Raw genomic sequence first — 12,786 nt, forward strand, 5'->3', positions numbered from 1 at the left:
GGTAGGAAAAAAAAAACTGGGAATACATCACGTACGCTCATGCGACTTCAATTTAGGATTTCCTGTGTTATGAGTACCATATACTGATAAACATACTTATTTAAGTTTTTAATATATAGTTATCGAGGGGTGAACAATTCAAAGAAACATAATATCCTTTTTATTTATGTATACAATTAAAAATGTCTCTTTGATTCGACTTCAGGTTGTCTTTCACGTTGGTCGTCGAGACAATAGCGACGTTGGAGGTTGCTCGATCGTTATCTTCAACGAGAGTTTAATTTCACTTCTAGGGAAACAATAGTTCATTACCCCTACTATTGTAACGGGAAAAGATTTTTTTAAATACAAAAATTTATATTGTAAATTTTTTACGTATTTTGTTTTATTTATTATACACGTTATTTATTGCTCTTTTAGGCTGACGAGCACGCGGCCCACCTGAGTGAGTGGTTGCCGTCGCCCATGGACTTCAGCAATGCCAGGGGCAGAGCCAAGCTGCTGCCCACAAATTTGTAAGAGTGTAAAAAAATATATATCATTAACAAGTAAAATACTATGCAACATGGGGCAACGCAAATGCGTCGTCCCCCTAAGCATGGCGAGAAACTCAATGGGCTGTGTCTATGTGTTAGGTACTCTCTCTCTCTTTCTTTCTCTTTCTCTTTATCTCTTTCTATTTATACGCCGATCCAACTTTGTTTGTTTACCAGCGAATTTCTCTTCTACTATGAGTATTAAACTAAGAGTCGTAAACCGATACAATGGTAGCGGTAAATGTTTATCGTTTCAAACAATGTGAACTAACATTAATAGTTTTAACGAGGCATTATGCAATTAGTTATTTAACATTTTATCCATTGTTATTTTGGAAGCTTACATAGACGTATAATGATCGTTGTGGCAAAAGAACGTTTGATCATAAATTATAATATGTTTAAAAACGGGTTTATTGAATACAAGAATTTCAACGATATTTGACGTTGTTTTATTTTTTTAAATAAAAGAACACTTATTGCGGCATAACTATAATAGTTAAACATATGCTGTCTCGACACTTTTTGTAAATAATAATGTGTTCTACAAAGTCGTAGTACATTATTTTATTCTATCCTCAATAGTTTTTGCAGGGCACGCGATGTAAATAATATTTCAGGTAATTTTTTTACATCTTGGGTTATATTATTGGAGTTTTAGTAAGAAGCCCTATTTTTTTTTCAAAAAAGATTATATATAGCCTATGTCACTCGGGAATAGTGTAGCTTCAAAACAGTGAAAGAATTTTTCAAATCGGTTCAGTAGTTTCGGAGCCTATTCTTTTTATTTTTATTTTTTATTGCTTAGATGGGTGGACGAGCTCACAGCCCACCTGGTGTTAAGTGGTTACTGGAGCCCATAGACATCTACAACGTAAATGCGCCACCCACCTTGAGATATAAGTTGTAAGGTCTCAGTATAGTTACAACGGCTGCCCCACCCTTCAAACCGGAACGCATTACTGCTTCTATTCAGTACAAACAAACAAACAAATCTTTCCTCTTTATAATATTATTATAGTATAGATCAACCACTGATAAAATCACTAATTGAGTCGACTATTATCAAAGCCGGCAATGTGACTTTTGGACAATTATTGGTAAATCAGAAAAACGAATTATCGACTTTGTATTCCATTGGCAGTCACAAAACTCTTCTGAACGACATCTTAGATAAATAACAGGTTAAGTATTAACCTTTATTTAATGCAGGTTTTGAACCGTATTATTTGAAGGAGACGATTATATTCAAATCAATCTGTATTGACATATCAATAATTTTTTTTGGTCTAAATGCACAGATTGCCACCTTTGATAATAGACGACTCAATTATTAATTTGTTCTGTAACTTAAGCTGGTCTAATAGAATTTTATGTATTGAAATTCTAAATTTTTTCTGTGAGTGATAACATAATTTTCTTTGAACCATCGTGAATTTATATATTAATACGTGAAGCAAAAACTTTGTACCCCTTTTTACGAAAATTGCGGCGACGGAGGAGTATGAAATTTCCCACACTTATAGAGAACATAGAGAAGGAATGCAGAATGCTAATTTTTTTTTTAAATTATGCATTGAAAATACATTAAATCAATAAAAAAAACATTACACACACACTACTATGTATTTGACACATACACGCATGCATACTGTTTTTTTTTATTGTCAAACTTTTCTTATTGCTTATATATTTCATAGTCTGTGGTCAAATTGAGAATAGATTAAATATTGTTTGTCTTTATTAATATTTATCGAAAGTGGAGTCTTGGCGATATATGTGATTGAGTATAATAGTTTCAATTAATTATAGTCCAATTTAGACTACCGGGGGACCACTAGTTAAAATAATTATCGTAATTACATTTGTTGGTGGAGCCAATAATAGCGTCCTGACTGTTTTATTAGAATGAAACTCTGCCAATACCGGTCCAAAGCCCGGATGAGAACAAGGGTTGTGTTGGAGTTCGACCTTTCCACCGTAAAACAGTCAATGCTGAATGTCGGGCGGCGGTTAATTAGCCGGGCCCAAATAAGGCTTCGACGTCCTAGAAGGACTAAATCTCTTACAAAAGCACTGCCGTGGAAGGACGCGGAACCCCACCGTGTGTATTAACCCAGGAAAGTCATATGAGGCCACGAGCCTCAACAATGAGGATTATCGATCAAGGAGGAGGGCGTCAACGTCGCCTTAAACACGTCATTACGGATCCTCCCGATCCATTAAAGGTGCTTTTAGATGCCACAAGTACTGGTCACCGTTCTCGCCGAACCCGTCGCTTGCGACGAAGGGCTCGACGAGTGAATTAACCCATAGACACAGCCCACTGAGTTTCTCGCCGGGTTTCAGTGGGTCGCGTTTCCGATCCGGTGGTAGATTCTGTGAAGCACTGCTCTTGCTAGGGCCAGTGTTAGCAACGCTCCCGGTTTGAGCATACCGGTTAGCTCACCTATACGTCAAGGAGAAGCTGAAATAGCCTCTCAAGGCTATCAGTAAAGGTAGGGAAAAAAAAGCGGAGGAATTTCATACAAATGGTACAAAAAGGTACAAAAATTGGTAACTGCCTACGTGATTTGAACACGGGCATAGTGGAAACGTTCGATTCGGGTAAATCGGGTGTCTTATCTTACAGGCTACGAAGACTGTAAACTTTTAAAACATCAGCAGATAAATGTGTTAAAACATCATCTATCTTGGGAATGAATAAATAGCCTATTCTCTTTCAAACAAGTTATTGTATTGATTGTATCTATTATCTATCTATATCTATATTTGTGTCTATTGTATTGATGTATCTATGCAGGTAGACTAGCCTTATGACATGAGAAGTGTCCGAGGACATTTTTTAAGGATAGGGGCAAAGTCAATTTTGTTTTGTCAAAATAAACTGAAGAAAAAAGTATTAGATATTTAATTTGTACCTTACTAACATCTGGCTCGTTGGTCTAGGGGTATGATTTTCGCTTAGGGTGCGAGAGGTCCCGGGTTCAAATCCCGGACGAGCCCAATTTTTTGACCGGGTTGACAATGCCAGCGTTGTTTTTTGAGATTTTACTAAATAATTCATTACATACGTTGCTCAGACAGTTTTCTTTCTAAAATTATTAATATTCTTGTCTGTAATATTTTTACTTTTAATAATGGAATAATTTTACAAAACAAGTATAAGTATATATAACAATAAGCAAAAAATTTAAAATATTATATAAAAAAATACGTACCTATGTACATAGACATGTTACATTTTAAAACAGATTTTTGTTAAGTTTAGTAGAATTTTGATTAGAGGAGAAGATTAGAAGTTTTGTACGTATAGGTTATTTGCGACATCTGTTGGCAAGTTGAAACTTCTCGAGAACGTTAATCGATCGTTCAAACTGTCACGGATAGATGGCGCTTTGATAAATTATTAGCTTGAATTTTTTGCTACTTGAATTATTGTTACAAATTAAAGTTTAAAATATCTTTAAATCATTCACAGTATTTAAAGTAAATTATAAAGTAAAGTAAGTAAGTAAAACGTAGATCTACAACACTCCTTAGCTTTTGACATAGCAATGTACTGACATTAATAATATGATTAAGGTGAATTCAATGTTTTCATTCCACATTGTTCATAGTAGAAACTGAATCATTAAAGAATTTGTATTGAAGATCTTTTTTTATCTAATTTCCTTCCACGTTTTTATCTAGAAACGAAATAATAAATTTAAAAAAAATTGAAATTAATAATGAATCCTTAAAAAGTTTTTAATAAAATTTATTATTGTTTCATATATAACAATACTTGTACAGCGTTATTTTAAACTATTAATAATTATAAATACAGCGATAATATATGATATATGGTATGAGATAATATATAATATGAGCTTAATGATTGCTAGGCGATGATATATTTATATGAGAGAGAGAGGAGTGAGTGTTGAGATGACGGCTGATAGAAGAGAATGGAAGAGAAAAATTAGCTGTGCCGACCCCACATAGTGGGATAAGCTGGAGAAAAAGAAGAAGAAGAAAGAAGAAGATATATTTATGTGTTTTCTTGATAAATCCTGCTAATAATTAGGAACAGCGCTTTGTGCTTCTTGGTTTGTGCGTTGAGTAAAATATTTTAATTTAGTTTAGTAATAGTGATGAAGCTAAGGTCAATCTACTGAATGTAAACTATAAATATTGCACTAGCATATTAAATTAATAAATATTGACGCTAGATAAATTACTGGTAGTTACTGGTAGAGGCTAGTGCTCCAAAATGTGTGTCGCCAAAGAGACTTGTCATGTTATTCTAAATACGGTGTTCAAATCTAAATAGGTAGATAGGCTAATTCGAATAAATCCTATTTAATAATATAATCATGCAAAGTTAAAGATTATATGGTCAATAGCTTGATGTTTTACATTACCTACATCTTCAAATAGTGGCCATAAAATAGTCTTCCGACGGACATGGATCGTTTCTATCGACCGGTTTGTATCTGTATATTTTACCTTTAGTTCCTATTATCATATTGTTTTTATTATCGAATACCATTCCCGTAATTTTGAAGCCCAGCTGACCTAATTTCTCAGGCAATATACTTTTCGTTGTCAATTTAAACAACGATCCTTTGACGGCTAGAATTATTTCATCGTTATTGTTCATTTGTAATATATATTTCAGTTCTCTGGTAAGTCCTTTATATTGGATCGGCTCGTAATAGTCTATTGATAGGAAATACAGTCTTCCGTCGACAAATTCGTAGAATATGTTGCCGTTGCTGTCTAAAACAAAGCTGTATGCTTTAGGTACTTTGTCGTACCTCTTCACGGCGGCTGTGTTATTCATGAACCTGAATATTTCGTGATTCGTTCCCGTTGTTATATACATTTGATTGTCGTTGTTGTCTATAAATATGTTCCTCACGTCGTCATCGCCTATGGGCCTCTCTGAGTTGATTTCCGAATGGGCATCGTCGTAGCTAAGTATACCTTGATTTGTGCCTATATAAATGATGTTGTTTACCGTGTCTATGGCCACGCATTGGCCTATCACGTCGTCTGAGATCGGTAGTAATTTAACTCCTAGAGATCCGCGTTTTAGTATGTGTATGCCCTTGGTATAATTACGTTTGTGGAGCAGGAAGAATAAGTTGTCGGTTTTAGGGTCAACAGCCATTCCGGTCGGGTATCCGTCGATCGTCGCGATTAACTGCCGCTTGTAGAATTCATTGCCTATTTTGATTGTCTCGCATTTGTCCGCGAGGGTATTCGTGGCGATGGACGATGATAGAAGTGTTACGATTATGATTCCAATCATTATGTTCTCATTATAGACAGGCTGCTTCGCGAATAGTTGACCTGAAATATTGATTACGTTATTACGAATTATAATTTTGTAGATGGTGGTGTCAATTAGCGAAGGTACCACCACCCTCGCTATTTGTGCCGTGAAGCAGTAATGCGTTGCGGTTTGAATAGTGGAACAGCCCTTGTACTGTAAAACTTAGACTTAGAACGTGTCTCAAGGTGGGTGGCGGCATTTGACCCCTTTAGACACATGCTTGTGGATCTAGTCGATCCACTTACATTGTAATTAGAGGTCTGCAGCTCTAGCATCAAGAGCAGGCATAAGGACACTGATAGCCTCGTCGAACTCGTCAAAGAGTTGGATGTAAAACCGAAGGCTTCAGCCCGCTGAATTTCTCGCCGGATTTTCTCAGCAGGTTGCGATTCCGATAAGGTGTTCTCGAACTGTTAGGACTCTTTTGGAGCCCCTTGAGCGCCAGTTGGCAAATCCCACCTCTCCTGGCTGAGCCTGTGCTCGCCCACCTGTCCTGGTGAAACTTGAAAAGCCTCCGGGTCACCAGTAATACCTCTTTTAAAAAAAACGCTTTCTGTTCCGCTAGATTTTCATTGTTTTCTTCATTTTGTGTCAATAAAACGTAAAACTGCCTCTTAATTTATTTCGTAAATTAATCAAACCATACCTTTAACTTCCAACTGCAGTTCTAGATAGCTTCAACGCGAATGATTCACGTATTATAAAACCTAGCGATCCATTGTAGCTAAGAGATAATGTTTGTAAACACACGAAGTAACTTGATGATAATATTAAAAAGGCCAGTTAAATACAGGATGTTGTCGAATTTTTTGAATGTCTCGTCTTATGTGGGCTGGTTGACCGACGCGTTGGTGGAGTCGGGACACATCACTGACATGAAAGCCGCTCCCACCGTGCGATATGCTGTTTTAGTGGTAGGCCTTTGGCGTTACATGTGCTTGTTTATGCCGCGACGCAATATCTGTTTCTGTTTTAGGAATGGGCTAATGTAGGCAGCGGTTTGACTGTGCCTCTTGCATTGCTGAAGTCCACTCGGTGACCAGTCAACACCAAGAGGGCCGTGTAATCATCTGCTTGAAAAGGAAATGAAAAAAATGCGATAGCTGCATTTACGTACTAATGATGCATAACGGTGTTTTTAGGTGCCTAAAGCACTGGTCACCGTCCGAGTAAATTGACCCATAGACACAGCCCACTAAGTTTTTCGCCGGATCTTCTCAGTGGGTCGCGTTTCCGATCCGACGGTAGATTCTGCGAAACACTGCTCTTGCTAGGGCCAGAATTAGCAACACTCCCGGTTTGAGTCCCGTGAGCTCACCGTCAGAGACTATCAGCATAGGTAGGAAAAACAATGATGGATGTCATGGTATTTGTTTTGTGATGTCTATGAGCTGCCGTTTAGCAATACGGCACTGTCGCATATTTATTTGGGGCGATAATAGAAAAGCAAAGTAGCTAAAGATGACCAAGGTGGTGTCGTGTCATAAATAGAGACCGAAAAGTAAATTTGCGTAATCACAGATATTGTAAGTCCGTACCGGCTACCAATGTCTTACCTATTACTACCGCAATGCAGTTGTAGATTCCAGTCTGAAAAGTGTGACACCCTGAATGCAATTAATAATTCTACTGTTTCATGGTGAGTGAGGGCTTTCACGATATAATGTCCAAGCTCATCTACAACAAAACTTTGGTATCGTCTTAAGAGAGGAACGCATATTTTTCAAACAAACCGTATCTAGATTAGATTCGATGATCTAATCTATTGAATCAATCGTTGATTGTATAATAAATCTATCCAATTATTCTTTTGCAATTAAGTCTTTTCAACTTACAGTTTGGCGTTCGAGTTTTTAATCATAATAAACTTATATCGAATCGGCCGGCTTAGGTATATCCCGAAGATTTTCGCTCCGGCAATAAAGCTATTTATCTTTATGAACGAGTTTATGAAGATCGAGACAGAGGATCGCAAAGACGTGAGCATTTCGTATTGAGCAAACATAAAACCCAATCTTAAATAAGACAAAAGACACAATTTTGGATCACGTATTGCCGTCTAAGGACCACATTAGCGATGATTTGGTCTTTAAAGTAATTACCTTTGGTACCAAATTGCTACAATTAAAAATCGGGTTAAAGTTGTTTTAGTTGGTAAATGTCATGGAAGTTAATTATAAAGAAATATGTTTTTTTTAACGTAATTGCCATTATTTTTATGTGATTGTTTAAATTAAATTAATATTTTGAAATCAGAGAATTAACGGCCAATTAAGTGTAGTATTTTTGACTTATTTTTGTCTGACTGATTTTTAGTCTATTTGGCATTAATCATTTGATCAGTTATCTATATATTAATACGTGAAGCAAAATCTTTGTATCCCTTTTTACGAAAATTGCGCGGACGGAGGAGTATGAAAATTTCCACACTTATAGAGAATATAGAGAAGAAGTGCACAATGCTAATATTTTTTTTAAATAATACATAAAAGATACATTAAATCAATAAAGAAAACATTACACACACTACATACCATGTATTTGACGCACACACGCATGCATACTATTTATTGTCAAACTTTTGTTGTTGACGTCTGTGGTCAATTTGAGAATAGATTAAATATTGTTTTTCTTTATTAATATTTTTTTATAGAGTAGCCTTAGCGAAATTTGAGATTATAGAAGTATAAAATACAATCATAATAGTGTACAAACTTACAATTCCAATTAATTAGTGTCGACTTTCGACTACTGCGGGACCTCTAGTTGTGCATTAAAACAATATAAAATTTGAAAATTTTATATATAAATTCGTCTTGCTAACGCATAGAACGCCTTTAAATCATAAGAAATAATTCATTATCCTGGGCTTTTAAATATTTTTTTACGCCATGTGTACTTTATAGGCCTAAATAACGTACATACAACCAAATAACGCCCGAAATACGTATAATGTAGATTTATTATTGTGGACATTATTAACACAGCAAATTGTATAGAGAAAAAAACGGATCGAGCCAGTATCGATAGTAATATTATTAAAACACCATCAGAATACATTAACAATCACAAAATAAAAGGAAAACATGGATTATATCTATAAATTACATCATTCGTCGATAAATAAATTCTATTGTCTACCTCATTAAACGCTATACCAGATGGATAGAAGTCCAATTCCATCAGTTTGTTCGGGATCACGTTGTCTGGTCGCAGATGGTACAAACCGTCGGTCGCAGCCAATATCACTCTCCCAATTCCATCTACAGCTATAGCTTTTCCGGAATTCTTAGCGATACCAACAAATTCAATAGGCTCTTGAAAGCCTTTGAGCAAAACTTTAACATATTTGGAATCACATTCGTAAAATATATTATCTTTGTCATCTACGCCCAAATAGAAAGCGCAGGGAATGTATTCGACTTTCCTCTTTTCGTTTTTTTCTATGTCGATTATGTAAACAGCGTTTTCTGGAAACAAAACAGCGTACAATTCATCTCCGTGTCGCGGCTTGTATAGCTGGACGATATCGTCATCTTTAAGACCAACGAAATTAGCTTTGTCGGTACTATTTAGTTCGTTTAGTCCGTCATCGCTGGCTATGTACACTTTGTTTCGTTTCATATCCACCGCTGAAGCTTGACCTCTAACGTTATCGATTTTGATCGTATTCCCCTCTCGAAGTATATACTGGTCCATTTTTGTCTGGATGTTGTCGTCTTGAAGTGTTTCCAGGTCTATTAGAGTGAATAGCAGATCTTGATTGGCAGGGTTGTAGACCAAATTTGTTGGTAGGCCTTTAATGGATAATATGGCTGTTCTTGAGTAAGGTTGACCATCGAAATAGAAGGAGCAGTTCTTGGATGCCGCAGCCGCGACCACAAGTAGGAGGACGAATTGAAGCATTTTAATATCTGAAATAGTGAATGCAATTTTAGTTGTGGTCCAAAAAGCTATTTTTTATTTATTGCTTACATCGGTGGACGAGCTCACAGCCCACCTGGTGGTAAGTGGTTACTGTGGCCCATAGACATCCACAGCGTAAATGCGCCACCCATCTTGAGATACAAGTTCTAAGGTCTCAAGTATAGTTACAACGGCTGCCCCACCTTTCAAACCGAAACGCATTACTGCTTCACGGCAGAAATAGGCAGGGCGGTGGTACCCATCCGCGCGGACTCACTCTTGTGTCTCTCTCTAGTGGTGGTAGGACCTCTTGGTCCTACCACCAGTAATTACGCAAATTATAATTTTGCGGGTTTCATTTTTATTACACGATGTTATTCCTTCGCCGTGGAAGTCAATCGTGAACATTTGTTGAGTACGTATTTCATTAGAAAAATTGGTACCCGCCTGCGGGATTCGAACACCGGTGCATCGCTTCAACACGAATGCACCGGACGTCTTATCCGTTAGGCCACGACGACTTCAAAGCTTTCTTATTTGTTACACTTCTTTTAAATTATCTTTACAAAACAGCTGAAACTTCTCATATTAGTGTATCAGTTGTATTGAGAACCGAAATTTCGAGAAACTATTTTAATTAATATTCTTTATCTGTTACTTAACAATTTATTCATTGAATTATTCAATTTCGTTTAAAAAAAATTTTAATATCAAGCTAAGTTTTTTTTATTACTTCAATGGGTGAACGAGCTCACAACCCACCTGGTGTTAAGTGGTTACCTGGTGTGAAGTGGCAGCCCATAGACATCTACAACGTAAATGCGCCACCCACCTTGAGATATAAGTTCTAAGGTCTCAGTATGGTTACAACGGCTGCCCCACTCTTCAAGCCGAAACGCATTACTGCTTCACGGCAGAAATAGGCAGGATGGTGGTGGTACTTACGCGTGCGAACTCACAAGAGGTCCTACCACCAGTAACAGGGAACCCTAAATTATTGCCGGATGACCGTGCGTAATCTATTTCCAGTTTTAAAAAAAAATAATGATTTTAAATTAATTAAATTGTTTTTAAGTTACTCACGTGATCGCGTTCTTGAGGCGGGACACTTCGCGTCTATCCGTGTGACAACTAATTATAATATTTTGTTTCAACGTTCACAACATTAACTTCGGGTCAAAATCCTATTATCAATTCGGCTCAAGCACACAAGACACGATAAATGAAAAAACAATATTTTATATACATATTATATTAATATTATTATTTATTATTCTTCGAAACTAATCGAAATGTTTTTGGTTATATTTGTTTTTGTATACTGTATCGTGTGTACCAACTATTGACTTTCTTTTGTCTACATATAACGCTAATGCTGAAAAGTAAGTATTTATTTGAAATAGGAAGAAGTTATTGTGGTAGTTTTCATTGTCATACGATTTTGGATGAACGTAACACGAATTTTTTTTAATACGCTTTTGTTAGCTTCATACGTATGTTACTATGTATGTTAGTACTAGGTGACCCGGCAGACTTCGTAGTGCCTCAACCGATAAATAAAAGACCTAAACTTCTGTATAAAAAAAAAACATAAAACAAACCAAAGGAATCCGTCCGACGGAGGACACATCAAAGGAAAAACAAAAATGTTATTTTTATTTAATTCGGAGCATTTTCATATTTATTTACCTTTTAAACCCTCTCTCTTCGATCAACAATAGTGTTGTTGTTGTTGATCGAAGCCCTCTCTGGACTTCCACAAATAATTCAAGATCAAACTTAGCCAAATCGGTCTAGCCGTTCTCGAGTTTTAGCGAGACTAACGAACAGCAATTCATTTTTATATACTTATATATGGATGTAACGAAATCTTTGAACATGATTTTGACTCTTGCAAAACGTCAGATTAACTCGAAATGTGGCAACTTATCAAGTACCGATAACAATTCAATATTTTAAACAGTTAGGCCCGTTATTTACTTTCGGCAGTCAAAACAAAACAACAAATTTGTTTGAGGGCCTTATTTTTTTCACTTAGCAAATTGGAAACTGTTGTATTTTCCTGAGAGTACATTATTGAATAATTTATGATAAATACCTATTTAAATTAAAAAGTGAAATATGAATAATAGTTTTAAAAAAAAACGCTTTTTTACAAAAAAAATCATTTTTTCTTACACTATTTTTAATTCAAATTTATTAAGATTTATTTTCTATTTTTTAGTTGGATTTTCTATAAAAGCGTATTTTGTTACTTTTTTAAACTATTATTGATTTTTAATTTTTTAGTTGAATTTCAATTTTCTCATATTTTTTTTCAAAATTTTTCTTCTAATATTGAATTGTCATAGGTCCTTAATAATTATAATGAGTTAATTCGACGTTTTGAAGGGGGTCAAAATCATGTTCAAAGATTCCGTTACAAACATACATACGTCTGATGCTAATAAAAGCGTATTAAAAAAGTATTGGCTGATATGTTCCTCCTAAAATTGGCTTTCAAATTAATGAGGACATGATCAAGAATCTTCTACATTTGTTATCTGAATAAGCAAATGCTAAGTTCAAAAAGGAACATGCGGGAGAGTCTGTTTGTTCTGTAGTTACCTTTATTGCATTCGTTGATTCATCATCATTCATTATCCTGCCTTTCTCCCAGTTACCTGGGGTCGGCACAACATGTTTTCTCCTTCCATACTCTTCTATCATATATAATTTCTTCGCTCACTTCCCTCTTACCCATATCGTATATCACGCAATCCATCCATTTCTACTTAGGTCTACCCCTTCCTCTATATCCTTCCACATTCATAGTTAACATTTTCTTACTAACCTCATTTTCATTTCGTCTCATCACATGTCCATACCATCCCAAATGCGCACTACTCAGCTTCTCTGTCACAGGTGCCATTTTCAGACTTCCTCTAACGTATTCATTCCGTATTCTATTCATTCTCGTTACTCCACACATCCATCGCAACATTCGCATCTCTGCTGCATGCAATCGCCTTTCATCCGCCA

General features: G+C 35.9%; 2 protein-coding genes and 1 non-coding gene across 3 annotated transcripts; 1 reads left to right on the plus strand and 2 right to left on the minus strand.

The window, feature by feature from the left end:
- Positions 1-3,470: 3,470 nt before the first annotated feature.
- Positions 3,471-3,542, plus strand: TRNAP-AGG (transfer RNA proline (anticodon AGG)). Its single transcript has one exon. It is a non-coding gene; the product is annotated as a tRNA-Pro (tRNA).
- An 828-nt stretch (positions 3,543-4,370) lies between these two features.
- Positions 4,371-8,723, minus strand: LOC114247713 (uncharacterized). The gene has a single exon (XM_089738085.1). The coding sequence runs from the start codon at positions 5,833-5,835 to the stop codon at positions 4,951-4,953; it is 885 nt and encodes a 294-aa protein (XP_089594211.1). The 5' UTR covers positions 5,836-8,723; the 3' UTR covers positions 4,371-4,950.
- Positions 8,724-8,873: 150 nt separating this feature from the next.
- On the minus strand, positions 8,874-11,101 carry LOC114247605 (uncharacterized). Its single transcript, XM_028180607.2, has 2 exons — positions 10,849-11,101; positions 8,874-9,773 (listed from the first exon to the last, which is right to left on the minus strand). Exon 2 carries the CDS (start codon positions 9,763-9,765, stop codon positions 8,926-8,928), a length of 840 nt encoding a protein of 279 aa, XP_028036408.2. The 5' UTR covers positions 9,766-9,773; positions 10,849-11,101; the 3' UTR covers positions 8,874-8,925.
- Positions 11,102-12,786: the final 1,685 nt, after the last annotated feature.

This window comes from Bombyx mandarina, chromosome 24, assembly GCF_030267445.1.
Source record: "Bombyx mandarina strain Sakado chromosome 24, ASM3026744v2".
Taxonomy (NCBI): domain Eukaryota; kingdom Metazoa; phylum Arthropoda; class Insecta; order Lepidoptera; family Bombycidae; genus Bombyx; species Bombyx mandarina.

What these genes read in the sequence shown, in the direction of transcription:
- LOC114247605 (XM_028180607.2), bottom strand. Translation starts at nt 9,765, where the DNA reads ATGCTTCAATTCGTCCTCCTACTTGTGGTCGCGGCTGCGGCATCCAAG.
- LOC114247713 (XM_089738085.1), bottom strand. Translation starts at nt 5,835, where the DNA reads ATGATTGGAATCATAATCGTAACACTTCTATCATCGTCCATCGCCACG.